At 39.4% G+C, this 15188-nt stretch overlaps 1 protein-coding gene across 6 annotated transcripts in view; it reads left to right on the top strand.

The window, feature by feature from the left end:
- Positions 1–15188, top strand: part of PTPN13 (protein tyrosine phosphatase non-receptor type 13) — a 111632-nt gene that overhangs the window by 73058 nt on the left and 23386 nt on the right. For all 6 annotated transcript variants that reach the window (XM_083861277.1, XM_083861274.1, XM_083861276.1 and 3 more), the window contains 14 exons: positions 105–179; positions 288–462; positions 663–816; positions 942–1080; positions 1506–1658; positions 2994–3176; positions 4170–4332; positions 7550–7973; positions 8141–8238; positions 9975–10031; positions 11343–11435; positions 12702–12809; positions 13602–13733; positions 13984–14450. In XM_083861277.1, the coding sequence (XP_083717403.1) occupies positions 105–179; positions 288–462; positions 663–816; positions 942–1080; positions 1506–1658; positions 2994–3176; positions 4170–4332; positions 7550–7973; positions 8141–8238; positions 9975–10031; positions 11343–11435; positions 12702–12809; positions 13602–13733; positions 13984–14450 (2421 nt within the window). The remainder of the gene's footprint in view (positions 1–104; positions 180–287; positions 463–662; positions 817–941; positions 1081–1505; positions 1659–2993; positions 3177–4169; positions 4333–7549; positions 7974–8140; positions 8239–9974; positions 10032–11342; positions 11436–12701; positions 12810–13601; positions 13734–13983; positions 14451–15188) is intronic.

Raw genomic sequence — 15188 nt, 5'->3', positions numbered from 1 at the left:
ATTGCCAAATTTTAGCCTTTGGTCCCTCTTTTGCATTTTGCAGGGCAGGAGTTAACTGTGCCTCAGCCTGTTGTGCTCATTTCATACTCTTTTGTGATTTGCAGAATTTCTTTGGCCCGGAGTTTGTGAAAATGACAATTGAGCCATTCATCTCCTTGGATCTACCCAAATCTATCTTGGTAAGAAAAGGGCTGTTCAGCTATCTGTGGCAGGGGAAGTTTGTTAAACCAACAAATGTGTTTTCATCACAAGTGTGAATGTTGAGAGATTTCATTTCACAAATACAGACTAAGAAAGGCAAGAGTGATGACACCAGGCGAAAAGTAAACGTGATGCTTCTGAGTGGGCAGAAGCTGGAGCTGACCTGTGATACCAAAACGATATGTAAAGATGTCTTTGATATGGTTGTTGCCCATATTGGCTTGGTGGAGCATCACTTCTTTGGATTGGCTACTTTAAGAGGTAAGAATAACTGCTAAATTATTTTTTCTGCCCTTATTCAGTATTCCCTTTAAGAGATATTGTTCTTATTAAGTCAACAGAAAACTTTGCTGTTTGATGGCCAATTTCAGAGTTATAAATCTGGTCTTTATCCTCCATCTGGTGCAAATACTTGGTTTTCATGCTTTTACCTTTGTGCTTCTGTTTAATGTTTGTGGCAGACAATGAGTTTTTCTTCGTGGATCCTGACATAAAGTTAAGTAAAGTAGCTCCAGAAGGATGGAAAGAAGAACCCAAGAAGAAGAACAAGCCTCCTGTCAACTTCACTCTGTATTTTCGCATAAAGTTTTTTGTGGATGATGTCAGTCTCATACAGTGAGTGTATGAAGTTTTTTATAGCCCCTTAAGCCCTAAATTTATGGACAGAAATTGAGTATTAATAAGTACCAAAGGTGGTGTGTGGGGTTTTTTCATGGTTTTGTGTTATATTCTTGTTCTAGGCACACGCTGACCTGTCACCAGTACTACCTGCAGTTGAGGAAGGACATCCTAGAAGACAGGATGCACTGTGATGATGAGACAGCCTTATTATTAGCATCCCTAGCTCTCCAAGCTGAGTATGGAGATTACCAGGCAGAGGTACATCATCAATTTCACCTTTGATCTTGTTGAGCTGTGATCTTGCTGCTTCATTAAGGACTGGACTGTGATCTGCCACACGTGCTCTGCAGCTCTGCCCCAGAGTGGAAGCTCAGCTGATCTGCTCTTGGCAGGTTTTACTGTGAGCAGGTGTTCCTAAAGTCTAACAGCGTTAGTTGCAGAATTCAGTGCAAGATCTGGGTGTTAAAGCCTTTTTTTTTTTAGTGTAAGTAGAGTCAGGCTTGAATATGGAGAAACTTAAGCTGTAGGTCAAGATGGAGATTGTGATTCCCTCTCCTTACTCAAAATCTTACGATCCTCAGAGTTGTAATGTGGAGTAGTTTGTAAATATGAATGTTTGTGCTTCAGTTGTGCTCACAGGGCAGTATATGGAGGTGTCATCACAAAAATGTTTTGTGTTGCAGGTGCACGGCTTGTCCTATTTCAGACTAGAACACTATGTCCCAGCAAGAGTGATGGAGAAACTAGATCTGTCCTACGTCAAAGAAGAGCTGCCAAAACTGCACAGCACTTACGTGGGTGCCTCTGAAAAAGAGACAGAGTTAGAATTTCTGAAGGTAAGTGGGCAGCAGTTGGCTTCCTTCCTCTGTGGCTTAAGAATTCTCTTGTTGCAATATGGGTGCATGGACTTCAAGTGAAAGCATAGTAAAACAACTCAAGCTCTGAATAACACTGAAAGGAAGAAAGCTGAAAAGATTTTGTCCAAAAGGCACATCATAACAAGCCAAAAGAAATTGTAACAGATGGGAAGTTCTCTCACTTTTTCCCAATCAGTAGTCTTAGCTCAAGCTGGCTAAAAGCAACTACTGATCCTGTGTTTGCTCTGAAGGAAGCTGTGTTTATGGGACAGCACACCCTGTATTCCCTATGCCTTATGTGCTTTCTGTAGAGGGGGAAAAGCCCATAAATTAGCTAAAAAATTGCTACAGCTAATACTGTGTGTGATGCTTGGTATGAAGCAAGCCAGAAGCACTGCCAAGGAGAATTTTTTTGTTCAGGTTCTATGTAAGATGATAGGAAAGTCATTATCCACAGAAGCATTTGGATTATTCTAAAAGGACCCATTGAGAAATCTAATTATGATGTTTGTTTGTGGGATAATAATCAGGTTCTCCCTTGATCAAAATGAGTTCAGGGAGTGAAGGATTGCTGTTGAAACACTAAATAACCATTACACTGTAATTCCACAACCACACTACAGTTCCACCATCTCTGAGTGTGTGATGGAAGAGGCACTCAGGTGACTTTGTCTGTCGCTCGTTTTGCAGAAGTGTTCTTGTAACTTAGCCACAAAGAACAAAGTAGGGGACATGATCCTAGCTAAAACCTAGCCTGGCTGGGGCAAACAGTTAGATTCCCTTATTTGATTCATTCCAACAGTCCCTTACACCAGTACTGAAGAGACAACAGGGGTGAATAACTGAGAGTGCAAAATGAGTGAAACTGCATATGATACCTTAATATGATCACAGAATTGCAGTGTCAGTTTAATTCTGCTTTTAAAAAACATGTGAAGAACAAGTGCATCAGTCTAGTTACAGCTCCTTGCTAACAACTGCTTTGTGCAGTTTGATTTACTCACATGTGTTCTCTGTTTGTGCTTTCCCTGTTTGATTTTAATAAACATTGGGTTCATTTGCTGTAGTCTGGCAGGTCAAGACTTACTACCAAGTCTTAAAGCCCTCAGCTGATACGTGTCTGTCATAGTAGCTGTGAACTATAAATGAGTGGAATCACCAGGCAGAGAGGATTATTTTTGCTTAAATCCATACATTAATATGCACATGTGAAAATATTTATAGAGAGATATATAATATTCATACAGTGGTGTGAAAACTTGTAATGGTCTTAAATTCATACTCATAGAAATTTCATTGCATTGATCTGTGCAGTTGTGTCAGAGGCTCACAGAATATGGGGTTCACCTTCATCATGTGCTGCCTGAGAAGAGATCCCAAACAGGAATCCTGCTGGGAGTGTGCTGCAAAGGAGTTGTCATTTTTGAAGTTCACAATGGTGCCCGTACACCTGTACTGCGCTTCCCATGGAGAGAGACAAAGAAAATATCCTTTAGTGTAAGTTGGTCTCTTTTTCTCTGTGTGTACACATCTATATTTGTGTCTCCAGTTACTGTGAGTTTTTTGCTGGTTATTTTTGCAAATTCAGGTGCTGTTTTACAGAGTATCTGACTGTGTTTTGTGTGGCTGCCATATTACAGGATTTAAATAGAAGTTTTCATGTTTTAAAAGTTTTAATATTTTCCTTAGCTTGCATAGACAAGCTTAGTGGAGGAGCAGCAGACAGAGAATCCTGCACTAGAGGACTGGGTACAGGCAAATTCCAGTACTCAGTGTAATTAGGAGATGCACCTGTGTTGCTTTTAAGTTATATTTCCAAGAGTAGTTAGGTTAAATGATAAAAGATAACAGGCTGACACTTGATCTGGACAACACCAGCCAACTTGAGTGGGTACACCATAATCTGGTGATCATGTGTCAGTTTTTAATGAGGCATTGAGCTTCAAATGCTTACCTTTATATAGGTATTGAAAGCAGCACTTCTAATTCTGTCTGATACTTTATTGAGAAGCTACAGCCTATTTCATCTGTGAGATGGTTTTAACTAGAATGGGTAAATTCAAGTTTAAAAATTGCTAAAAAGACAAGTTCAAGACCTGGAACATTAACTGAGAGATCTGATAATTTAGATCAGCATTTAGTTATTTTTCTCTTAAATGACAGCATCCCTTGTGACTTCCTCAGGGCCCTTTGAAAACCCCATCCTGCAAGATGTAATAGTTCTGGTTGTCATTACTCAGCACTAACAGTAACAGAGATGGATTAAATAATAATAAAGCACCTTCTCATCTAGCCCAGGAGTAGCTTTAAAGAGCTACTTTATAAATCTCACATTACCTTTGACTCCTATTTTAATAGAAATCTCTCCCATCAGTGCATTTTGCTTCAGGAGAGTTTGAATACTGTAACTGTGCACAAGTAAATACAGAATTCTTTGTAGGCTAAAAGAAATAGTTTATCTTCAACTTTTTTTCTTTCTCCATTGTGTAGAAGAAGAAAATAACTTTGCAGAACACATCAGATGGCATCAAGCATGCCTTTCAGACTGACAATAGCAAGACTTGCCAGTACCTTCTGCATCTCTGCTCTTCCCAGCATAAGTTCCAGCTACAGATGAGAACCAGGCAGAGCAACCAAGACACTCAGGACATTGGTAAGGATTGTGATGCTGTGTTAGTTTTTCTTAGCAATCTGTATGTATTTTTGTAATTTATGTATTTTTGCACTCAGTAATTCTGCTGAGTGCTGTGTATGTGTAGATCTACATTTGGAGGGTTTATAGTATGAAGAGACTGTACTTAGCTAAGCTTGTTTAGATTTTGTTTAAGGGGTGGGAAAGGAGTTAGCAGAACACAGAAAAGCTGGCACACAGAAGGTCCTCTAAACTAAAAGGAATCTAAAAGCAGATCAGTAATAGTACTTCCCTCTTTAATTAAAGGCTTTTGCCTTTTCTTTCAGAAATATATTGAAGATATTTCAATAACAGGACTTTTACCTTTTTCTTAATGTGAAAGGAATTGGTTTGATAGTGTGGAATTAATGATGTGATCATGGGAGTGCAAGTAAAATAGGGAGCATTCCATGATGCTCCATCTCTAAGCTGTGGGTACAGCTGTCTTTATTCCACTTAATGCTGGGTGGACCTGGTAAGGAACAATACGGATATAAATCTGTTTCCTTCAGAATTCCCATTTCCTTCATATTTTGTTGCATAATAGAAAATGTAAAGGCACTCTTTTTAGATAGAAAATATTAATTGGATAATGTAATCATTAAAGAAACCCCTCTGTATGAATTTCTTCACTGTTTGGAGCAGAGGCTAGCTAGCCTTCAACGTGGTCTGGAACTGCTGTTTTGGTCAGTCTGCCTGCTCACACTGTCTTTGTTCCCTGTTATCTGTCTGCATTCCTGTTGCTGTTAATCCAGACTTCCAATAGTGTAGCTGGGATGAAGTTTGACCCCATTGCTGTGGATATTGTGATCTCTAATTAAAAAAAAAAAAAAAAAAAAAAGAAAATAAAAGAGGAGGGATGGGAGTGGGAAAAGGCATGTGGCAACTATCCAGCCTTTTTTCTGTTCTGTTGGGCTCAGCCAACTTCAGGCAAAGAAATAAGACCAAATGACTTAAAGGCTTCGTACCATTCTCTGATTTAGAGTTTGCTTATCCTGAATTGCAGAGAAAAGCAATACAAGGGAAGGCTTTCTTGGCTAGGCAAACTTGGTTGCTCTTAACAGATGGAGTATGTGTTGTGCCGTGGGAGTCTGGAAAGCAATAGTTTGCTTCTGTGCAGTGCAGATCACTTGGAAATCAGAAGTCCCAGATTCCACCAATCACTTGTAATCAGAAGCAAACAAATCAGTAGTATGGTTAACTGCAGCACACTGATCATTAAAAGTAAAAACAATTATTGCTGCTGTCATAACTTTACTAAATCTAAAATGAATGCATAATAAATATGTCAGTAAAAGCTGGTAGTTCAAAGCACTCAGAAAAATAGTAAAGAAAAGGACATATGTAACATTAAAGAAAACAGCATTCTTGATTCCAGAAATGGCATATGGAAAAACAAGTAAATGAAATGAGGGTTAATTCAACCTTACAGATCAGTTTTGAGCATATGAGAATTTTCAGTTATGGCATTGGCAGAAGATTTGAAAAACCTAATGCCTAGATAATATAGTTAATGATGTGAAAGTATTCATCTGAAATCCATAGAAATTCTATTTGATGTTCTCAAGGGGTAAATACAATGTCAAGAAAAGAGATCTCAGCATATTTTATTAGGGTACTCTTCCCCTTGATGGGAACACAGCAAGTGCAGGTATCATTGATGCCTTCTGTCAGAGTCAGGAAATTGGGATTTGTGGATTTCTGATCTGATTGGGCAAAATCATTCTTCTGTAGCTTATCTAGTTTTATCTAGTGGCTGTGGCTAGAAGAGGTGTTTGGTGTGGATAAGGAAGTGGTAGTTGTATACTAATTCACCTGATGAAAGGATAGAAAAACATGCCTTCCATAACTAAATCTTCACCATCTCTATGCCTGTTACAGAAGAAGCTTGAGTTACTGGGGCAATTAATTCCTGCCTGAGGTATTCGAGACAGTAAAGTCTTTTGTAATGGCAGGACTGAGGCTGCATTTGTCAAATACACTCTTTTCTAAATGCCACAGTATTTACCATTAAACCTAATGGGTGATGTGTACCAAAAAGTAGAAATTTCCTTTCAAGTTACAGTGCAGCTTCTTAAAACAGCTTGTTTCCTTCATGTATGGAGGGTTAAAAAAAACCCCTGGGTAACCCTAAATCAGAAATATATATGCAGTTGAGGATTGATTTTCCTGAGACTTCCCTGTGAACTGACTCCAAGACATCAGTAAAGTTTGTGAAGGGTTCAGGTGGCCTTGATTTCCTTTAAAGTCTCTAACCAGCCAACAAATTGCCACAGCTTATCAAGTTCCTGTGTGAGAGCCAAGCCACAGGAACTTAACTGCTAGCCTTAGGAGGCAGTTTAGGGTAATAGAAAGGAGCCCTGCTCAGCTTTGCTCTGAATTAAAAGGGGTTTAGGCTAAGATGTATTATCATGAATTTGCTTTCAGCTAAGAACATCCACCCAGACAGTTCCCATGATTCAGCTGACAGTAATTTAATTACAGTCCGAGACCTGTTTCTCACTGCTGCTTAAGGGAATCCTTGCTAATGAGTCAAAAAGTCTGGCAAACCCCAGTCAACACTTTCTGTTTCATGCTAGCATATTTGTGGCAGGGGACATCCTTAAGTGCACCAGAGTGGACTGGTGCTCTGTAACCAGAGATGCTGCCAAGCCCTCATGGCCTTGCAGCTGTACTGTAAATGTGGAGGGGCTCATGCAAAGAGAACAAAGCAATGGGTGGATGCAAGTTTGGTAGCATCTGATAGTGTGGAGATGGGGGGGGGCCTGTTTGTTCAAATCCTGGAAAAGGCTTTTGTGAGCAGATTAAAGGAAGTGTAGTCTTCCAGGTCACTTGGCTTAAGGTTATTATTTGTTTTGCAGAAGGAGATGATGTGCCTGTTTATAAGGCACAGCAGCCTGACAGGGAAATATGAGTCTTCATGTTAATAAGAGGATAAATATTCTGTGTTTTTGGGCTTCAGGTTAGTGTAGTGTCATGAACTCCAAACTTTGCTTCCTGAGCAAACTCCATGGTGGGTGTTTGTATATCTCTGACGATGATGATGATGATATATACTGCTAAGCATCTAGAGAAAATACATTTTTTGTGAGTTGGTTGTTTGAAAGGCGTGCTTTACACAAGGTGGCCACATTAGCTCTACTGAATAACTTCAATTGTTTGGGGTTTGTTTGTTTGTTTTTATTTTTCATTTCCACAGAAAGGGCTTCATTTAGGAGCCTGAACCTTCACGCGGACTCTGTCAAAGGCTTCAACATGGGCAGAGCCATCAGCACTGGCAGCCTGGCCAGCAGCACCCTGAACAGACTGGCTGTTCGACCCCTGTCTGTCCAAGCAGAGATCCTTAAGAGACTCTCCTGCTCTGAGCTCTCGCTCTTCCAGCCGCTTCCTGGCTCTGCAAGGGACAAGAACGAGAAGAGTCTGTGGGAGGAAAGACCCAGAGTTATGAGCAAGTCATTTCACGATCTGAGTCAGAGTCACATCTCTGTTTACCCCCCAAGGAAAAATGTTATTACTGCTTTGGACTCTTCCCCCAAAAAAATAGAAGATATAATGGGAAGGGTTTTTCAGAAAATGCCAAAATTTGATACTGGATCAGCAACGGGAGCATTAAAACCAAGCAAGTAAGAGTCTCTCTGACCACCCTGCAGTATCTTTATGTACAGTCAATGTACATTTTGCATCAGTTTTGATTTATTATTCATGCCATTATTTTATTACATTGATCCTTCCCTCTCCCAACTTCCTCTTCCCTCTGTCTGGTTCCCCTTCTCTCCTTCTCCCCTTTAAGTTCAAAATCTCATGCAGGTTTAAGTAGAAGCCCTGAAAGAAAGAAAAATGAATCAGACTCATCATCCATTGAAGATACCGGTCAAGCCTATGTTGTAGGTCAGCATGCAAAAAATAATATTACTGTATTTACTAACTAACCTCTAAAATTGCTTTGGGTGTAATGCTTTGATATGTTTATTAACTGATGGTAATATTCTGATTTGAAAGTGGGAGCAAAGTATCACATGTTAAAGCAATCCAGGCCATTATTGCAGTGAATTCAAAAAATTCTTCATTTGGTCTGCACCAGTCTGTGCCCAGGAGTGTAAAGTAAAAGCTGTAGCAGAAAACAGCTTCCAGGTTGTCGCTTCAGGGTGCCATTTGGTTGTATGGATCTTTTAATAATTTTCTAGTCTTCACAGTCTGTTTGTAAAGGCTGAACTTTTTTAGTGTTTTCTGTGGAAAGGTAGGCTTTTTGGAAGTGGCTGTTTGTCATTTCCTGGGTATTGGCCAGTACCTCTAAGTAGTAACTCCGCACTTTGGAGGTTTTTTCCTTTATTTTTGGGGTGAGTTTTTTGTTCAGATATAATAAATTAGTTAAAATTTTGCTGCACTACACTGGGTGTTTCACAAAAACACTTTTGTGGTGAGGTAAGCCAGATGCATTTACTCCATTTTCTTGGCAAGGATTGGAGGGCATAGAAATAGTCTGAGTATTAACTAAAAGAGTGAGTTCACATTTTAAAAAAAAAAAACATTCAGAGCAGCTAAATAGATTTTAACTAACACTGGGTTATTAAACATGATTTTTTTAATACCTGTATGTTACCAGTTTCTGGTTCTAGAAACTTCCCCGTTAAAACAATAGAAATTACAATTACTCAAATATTTGCAGCCTTAGCTGCTGGTTGGCTTTACTGTAGTTACAGGACATCAAAAAAAGTGGAAGATAATTAAGTTTCTGGTGATGAGGGTCATTATGAGCAAATTAAAAAGGCAAACAAAGCAGAGTGTGACATCCCACATCTGCCCCCAGTGCACTTGAAGCCAGGACTGACTTGGGAATGATGCATTTTCAGTACTGAGAGCATAAATGCTGAAGAGTGAGATGAGGTGTGCAGGTTGCAGCCATTTACCCTCTGTCTTTAGTTTTATGATTAATATGATCCTGTGCTTACCCATAATCATCTGGGTAGCAGTTCTGGTGAGGGTCTTAGCTACATGTCAAAGTCCTGCTGAGTCACTGCCTGTGCTGAGGGACACAGGTTCTTTGCTTAAATTATCATCCCTCATTTGCTTTCATGTAGTGGTTCATTTATTATTTTAACCTCTTTAAAGTAAGGCCATATTTGCTTGGCTGTGATAATTTCAAAGAAAATGTGATACTATATGCAAACTGTTTTAAATAGAAGTAGTTCAAAATGCCTGTTACTGCAGCAGCTTATTTGTTTCTTTACAAAATCTTACAAGAGTCCTGTTGTGTTGGTTTATTAGGTTCAGCATATTCAATATCCAATATTGTTAGACAATTTAGTCTTTGACTTCACTGCTTAAGATCCATTACTTTTATCTGAAGTTAACGATGGTCATAAAGGCCAAATATTTGTCTTTCCTTTAATTCATTGCCTTTGCATGAGCTACCATCTATCTGAACCTTAAACTACAACTAGAGTATATGAGTAATTTGGATTTGCTAATACAAAGCTAGTTTTATGTTTATTCATTTTTTAAAAGTAGTTTGGTATTGTGAATGAGCTCATGTGAACTGTGTAAAGTCTAAAATAATTCTTGGTAGCTTTTGTATTTAAAAAAAAAGTTGATAATAGTGTCTAATACTTCCATGCATGCCACAGGTGTTAGCATGAATACCTCAGAAAATCTTCTGTCATCAACAGCATTAAAAGAGAGTGGTAAGTTGATAAGTAATTAATTCAGTCAGTTTGTCACTTGCAAATGCTTCACTGTCTCAGCTGTCCTGTGTCTTTGGTATTCCCAAGTGCCTCTGCCAGTTAGCTAGATAGGACCTTTTCCTGAATGCAACTCCTAGTATTTATTCTGGATTGCTTTTTGGGGGATGTTTAGACATCTGTGTGTAATGTTTTTCAAATATGAATAGTGTCTGTTTAGTTTAGGACTTGAAGGGTGCTTTACCTACCAGATCATGCTCTCGAAAAGTCATTTCCCTAACTTAAGAGGTTACTGGTTCTGTGTTTTCTTTTTAGTTCTTTCACTCTTTAGGCTTGATGTGGTTTTGTGGGAGAAAAAACTCCTTTTCTGGGTGATGTGCAGTCTGCTGCACTCTTCCTGCATCACTTGTTCTCTCCTTGTACCAGTGTCTGAAGCTCATTATGTTTCTGCAGCTGTGGATTGCCCACTTAGGGCAAAAGTATCCCAGGCATTCCTGGACCAAATGAATGTCTTCTCTAGGAAACAAGTCCATGAGTTCAGACTTGCACTATGTTGGTGTTTCCTGAAGTTTCAGGAGATTGGGCTTGTTTATTTGTTTCTATTTTGTTTTGTTTGCTTGTGGAGTGGGGTTTTTTTGTTGGTGTTTGTTTGTGGTTTTTTTTTCTTCACCAAATTATTCTCCTTGGGTCACTTAAATGCCTGGGTCTACTTCAGCCTGATGGGAAGCCTCAGGAGTCAGAGTTCTATTGTGAGGATGCTCAAATATTATAAGAGGTAGAATCAGCAGCCTGTGGAGTTGCAAATGAGGAAGTAAATTTAAGCAAGAGAAGTTTCAGTAGATGTCTTTAATTTTGGTTGTTTTTTAATGAAGAGACTATTAAGAGAGCTAATTGAGTAACCTTTCAGTAATTTCATATAATGACCCTCAGTTTCAATTTTACCAATGTGTTTGCATCCTCCCTACCTATGAGCAGAGCACATAAACACAGATCTAAATATTTTCGTGAACTGAAACTAATGAAGTTGAAGATTCTAGGACTCAATTATGTTGTCCCTCCACGAGACTGTGCTAGCTACTTTTCTTAAGAGGAGTAAAAGATTTTTAACTGCTGAAGATGGAAGTGGGTTAGAAGGGTTGTGGAGGCTTTTTTCTGTCTTTGGCCACGGCTTAAAAGATGAAAGTTGAACTCACTAGATCTAAACAGCTTTTCAAGTTATCAAAGAAGTAATATTTTTTAATGGAGAAGAAGTTTAAAGTAAACCTGAAGGGAAGTGTTGAGGTAGTGCCTGATCATGAAGTGTTGGCTTTACAGTTGACTCTCTTCAAACAACACAGAACAGAGTTGCCACACCAGAGAGAGAGATCACTTTGGTGAACTTGAAAAAGGATGAAAAGCTTGGCTTAGGTAAGTGGCTTTTTAAAATGGCTGTTGACATGTATTTCTAGAAGCCAAAAACAAAATAAAGTTTTCTGGTTTGTATTTAAGCATTTACTGTAGAACTGAGTAAAGCAGTGCAGGCAGTAGCTGGATTTTGAAGGCATTTAAAATGCACTTTCTGTGTTGTTAAGCAAGTCTGGTTTTCAGTTTTTCCATGTCATAAATGTAGGATAATATTTATATCATGAACTAGTCATCCTAGAAGTTGGCCTTTGAAGTTTATCTCTGTGCTCAGTGTAGAATTTTGTCTCTATGAAACCTCACAGCTTTGAGTTGTGACAAATGCTTTAAATGAATACTTTAAAAAAAAAAAAAAAAAAAGAAACCATTATGTGCTAATTGTGGTGTTTTCCCTCCTCCTGTAATATCAGATGGAACAATGATTTGATGTTTAAGGAGGCTGGGAGATGAGATATTTGCATTCCATTCCTTCCTCTACCACTGGATTTTTTTTCATATACATGCATGATTTTTCCCTATATGAGTAATGAAAAATTTGGTGTCAGTGTTGTGCTTTAGGACGACTCTCTAAAGGACATTGTTCTGTCATTCAAAATCAGACTGTAGTGTAAATTTGAGAGGGAGAAAGGCCTACAAGACAATAATACTTAGTGTTTACACTGCACAGTAATGTACAAGTTAAGGAAAAAGGGGGGAAAAAAATCAAAGAAATGTGCTATTTCTCCTCTTTCTTCCCCGAGCAATTTATGGTACTTTGCTGTTTTAGCTAGAATAGAGAAGACCTGATATTTTCTACTTTTTCTTTTTGCCCTCTGGAACATTCATCCCAGGTTTACGTGGTAGAATGAACAGAAACAGATTAGAAGCCTCAAAGTAAAACAGGGAGATTGAAAACTCAGTTCTCCAAGAGTCCAACTTCTATGTGAAACATCAAACAATGGAGAAAACCAGAAATTTTATCTGCTCAGCAAATGTACATTTCAGTTCACCTGTTTGTGTGTTTCTCTTGCCAGAGTTGTCTTCTGTAGCCTTTGCTGGAGTGTCCTGAACACACAGACAAAGTCTAAATTAATTGCTTAAAACAAGAATATACAATAAAGCTTAATCAAAAAGCTTTGCTGTTTGATTCCACATAGATTTAAATTTGAGGTGTCTGGGGTGTTTTACATGTATTAGAATGACTAAATTTTTGTTTCTTCTAAAATGTGGACTTGTGTTAAGTTACATGGTGATCACTGACGTTTTTGCCTGCTTTGGGCCTTTCTTTCGTAGGCTTTCAAATAGTCGGTGGAGAGAAGACAGGGAAACTTGATCTGGGAATTTTTATTCATTCAGTTATTCCTGGAGGGCCAGCTGATTTGGAAGGAACTCTAAAACCAGGTGAATAGTATAAAATTCCATCTGTGGCTCTGGGTATCACAGTTCCTTACAATGGTGACCTTCAGTTACCTTCCAGATAATTTCTGAAAACTAGTGATATTTCTTTGTTAAATTACATAAAAACAACAATCATGCAAATCAATGTAAAAATGATAAAGCTTGAAGTAGCAGAAAATTGAAGTTACATATAAAGATAAGGGCTTTGTTTTCCATTGTCTGTCTTGCAGATGCATTGTAATTTAAAGTTTTTAAAACTCAATATTCTTACTTTGATTTTTTCAAAAAAGTGAAATGGAGTATGATATATACTATAGCCATATATATATATATATATAAAAAATCATATAACTATATGTATAGTATATATATAGCATATATCTAGTATAGTATGGCATATACTATAATGATAACTGTGGTGGGGGAGGAGGAGAAAAATGGGGGTTTTTTTCCTTCTCATTTTAGTCCATATCTTGGACTGAACTGCATATTGCTCATTTAACTTCTGATTTCTGCTTTTTCCTTTTTTTCTTTTTTAAGCAAAAGAGAAGGTAGAAATCATAATATGTAAAGATTTGGCAGGTTTAAAAAGAGGAAATACAACCAGTTTTTGTGGTCTGGTTTGGAGTTTGGTGCTTTTTTTTTTTTTTTTTTAATGATTAGAACTCCCTATTCCAGCATCACTTGAAGTTTAGTAATTTTTAATCCATGCATTGTCAGACCTGTACTCCACATTGTCACTGATGGGTAAAAATGTAGGTGTTAGACTGTATCTGAACCACCCCTTTTGTGCAGGGCACCGCCTCATATCCATAAACAGCACGAGTTTGGAAGGCGTCAGCCACCACGCAGCCTTGGAAATCCTGGAGAATGCTCCTGAGGATGTGACCCTTGTCATCTCCCAGCCCAAGGACAAGCTGTCCAAAGGTAGGGATCTGCAGTCTCTCCTGTAGGCAGCCCCAGCTAGATTGGGATTGGAATTATGCTCAGAGGCAGAGTGAAGGGGTGTATTAGGGTAACCTTTGGTGAAAGCACACCGGGCACGGTGTGAACAGAGAGGTTTCTGCCAAATACCCAGCGGGTAAAACCTTCCTGGGCTGTAAGCTGAGAAAAGGGTGTCATGCTGCAGATAAGGTGCTGCCAGCTGCTGATGGCTGTCTTGTCTCCTGGTTTGCAGCATCGTCTAACACTGCTCATATCAGTAATGGAGCCAGGGGTTACTTGAGGAGGCCCTCTTCAGTGCAGGACCACGAGGCAGAGTCCTCCTCGGAAGAGCACAGCCGGTGCCGTGGTCACCAGAGGCCTGTCTCGGGGAGCCTCTCAGGATTGTCAGGAGGCAGGCGGGATGGAAGCATGAGCTCCCAGGACTCCAGGACCGAGAGCGCCAGCCTGTCCCAGAGCCAGCCAGCCGCCTTCTTTGGCAAACGTACAAGTGGGAGAGCCCAGCAGGATGCTCAGCATCACACCGAGTCCCAGCCTGGGGGCTCCAGGGCGATTGAGAAGAGAAGATCCTCATCGGACAGCACTCGAGCAAAAAATAAAAGGCCTGGGGTAGTGGAGCCTGTGGATTATTCTGACCGAGGGGATTCTGACATGGATGAAGCAACTTACTCCGGCAGCCAGGAGCAGCAGCCAGCTAAAAAGGCACAGTGGATTTCATATGAATATTTCCCATCAGTGTGAAATAGTATATCAGTATTGAAATAGCGGTCTCTGGGTGTCAGGATGTGAGGGAAGAGCAGCCTGGCCTAGCCTGCAGCTAATGCTGGCAGCTGATTTCTAATAGCGTAGTGATTTTATTCAAAATAAATGGAGAAAATCACTTCTGTAACTTGAAACAACTTTCCAGCTTTCCAATGTCACAAGATGTGTCTTACTAGAGGCAGATTGTGCTTTGGAATGAACTTGCTGTGCACTTGCTGAGGCCATAGGAAACCTCCTTTCAATTTTGTGTCTTTGTCCAATATGTTCATAATCTAGTGACCACTCCTAGAGGTAAGTTTATTCACTTGGCAGATAAATGAAGCTTTTCCTAAAGGAAGTAGGAGTGATGCATCTGGAGTGGATAGCAGCAGAACTCATTGTCTTCTGGGATTGATCTAATCCTTGAAAAACTGCTCTTGTGCATTAAAATTCAGCAGTGAGTCATGCTCTTGACCAGACACAGCTTGCTGCTTCACCTTTCCAAAAAGACACAATCACGAGTACTACAAATTCATTTCCAACTTGCAGTGATTCCTCTGTTCAGCTGGTGGAGGTTATTCAATTAAATTGTGGCAGCTCCTGCTAATTTATCCAACAGAGACTCTAGGCTGCTGTGATGCTGAAGTACTGCAGTTCTGTACCCAGCTCACTTGGACAGTAAAGACTTGGCTACTAAAG

This window comes from Zosterops lateralis, assembly GCF_965231275.1.
Source record: "Zosterops lateralis genome assembly, chromosome: 5".
NCBI lineage: Eukaryota > Metazoa > Chordata > Aves > Passeriformes > Zosteropidae > Zosterops > Zosterops lateralis.
The sequence above is the reverse complement of the archived record's forward strand: the minus strand, read 5'-3'. Positions and strand labels throughout refer to the sequence as shown.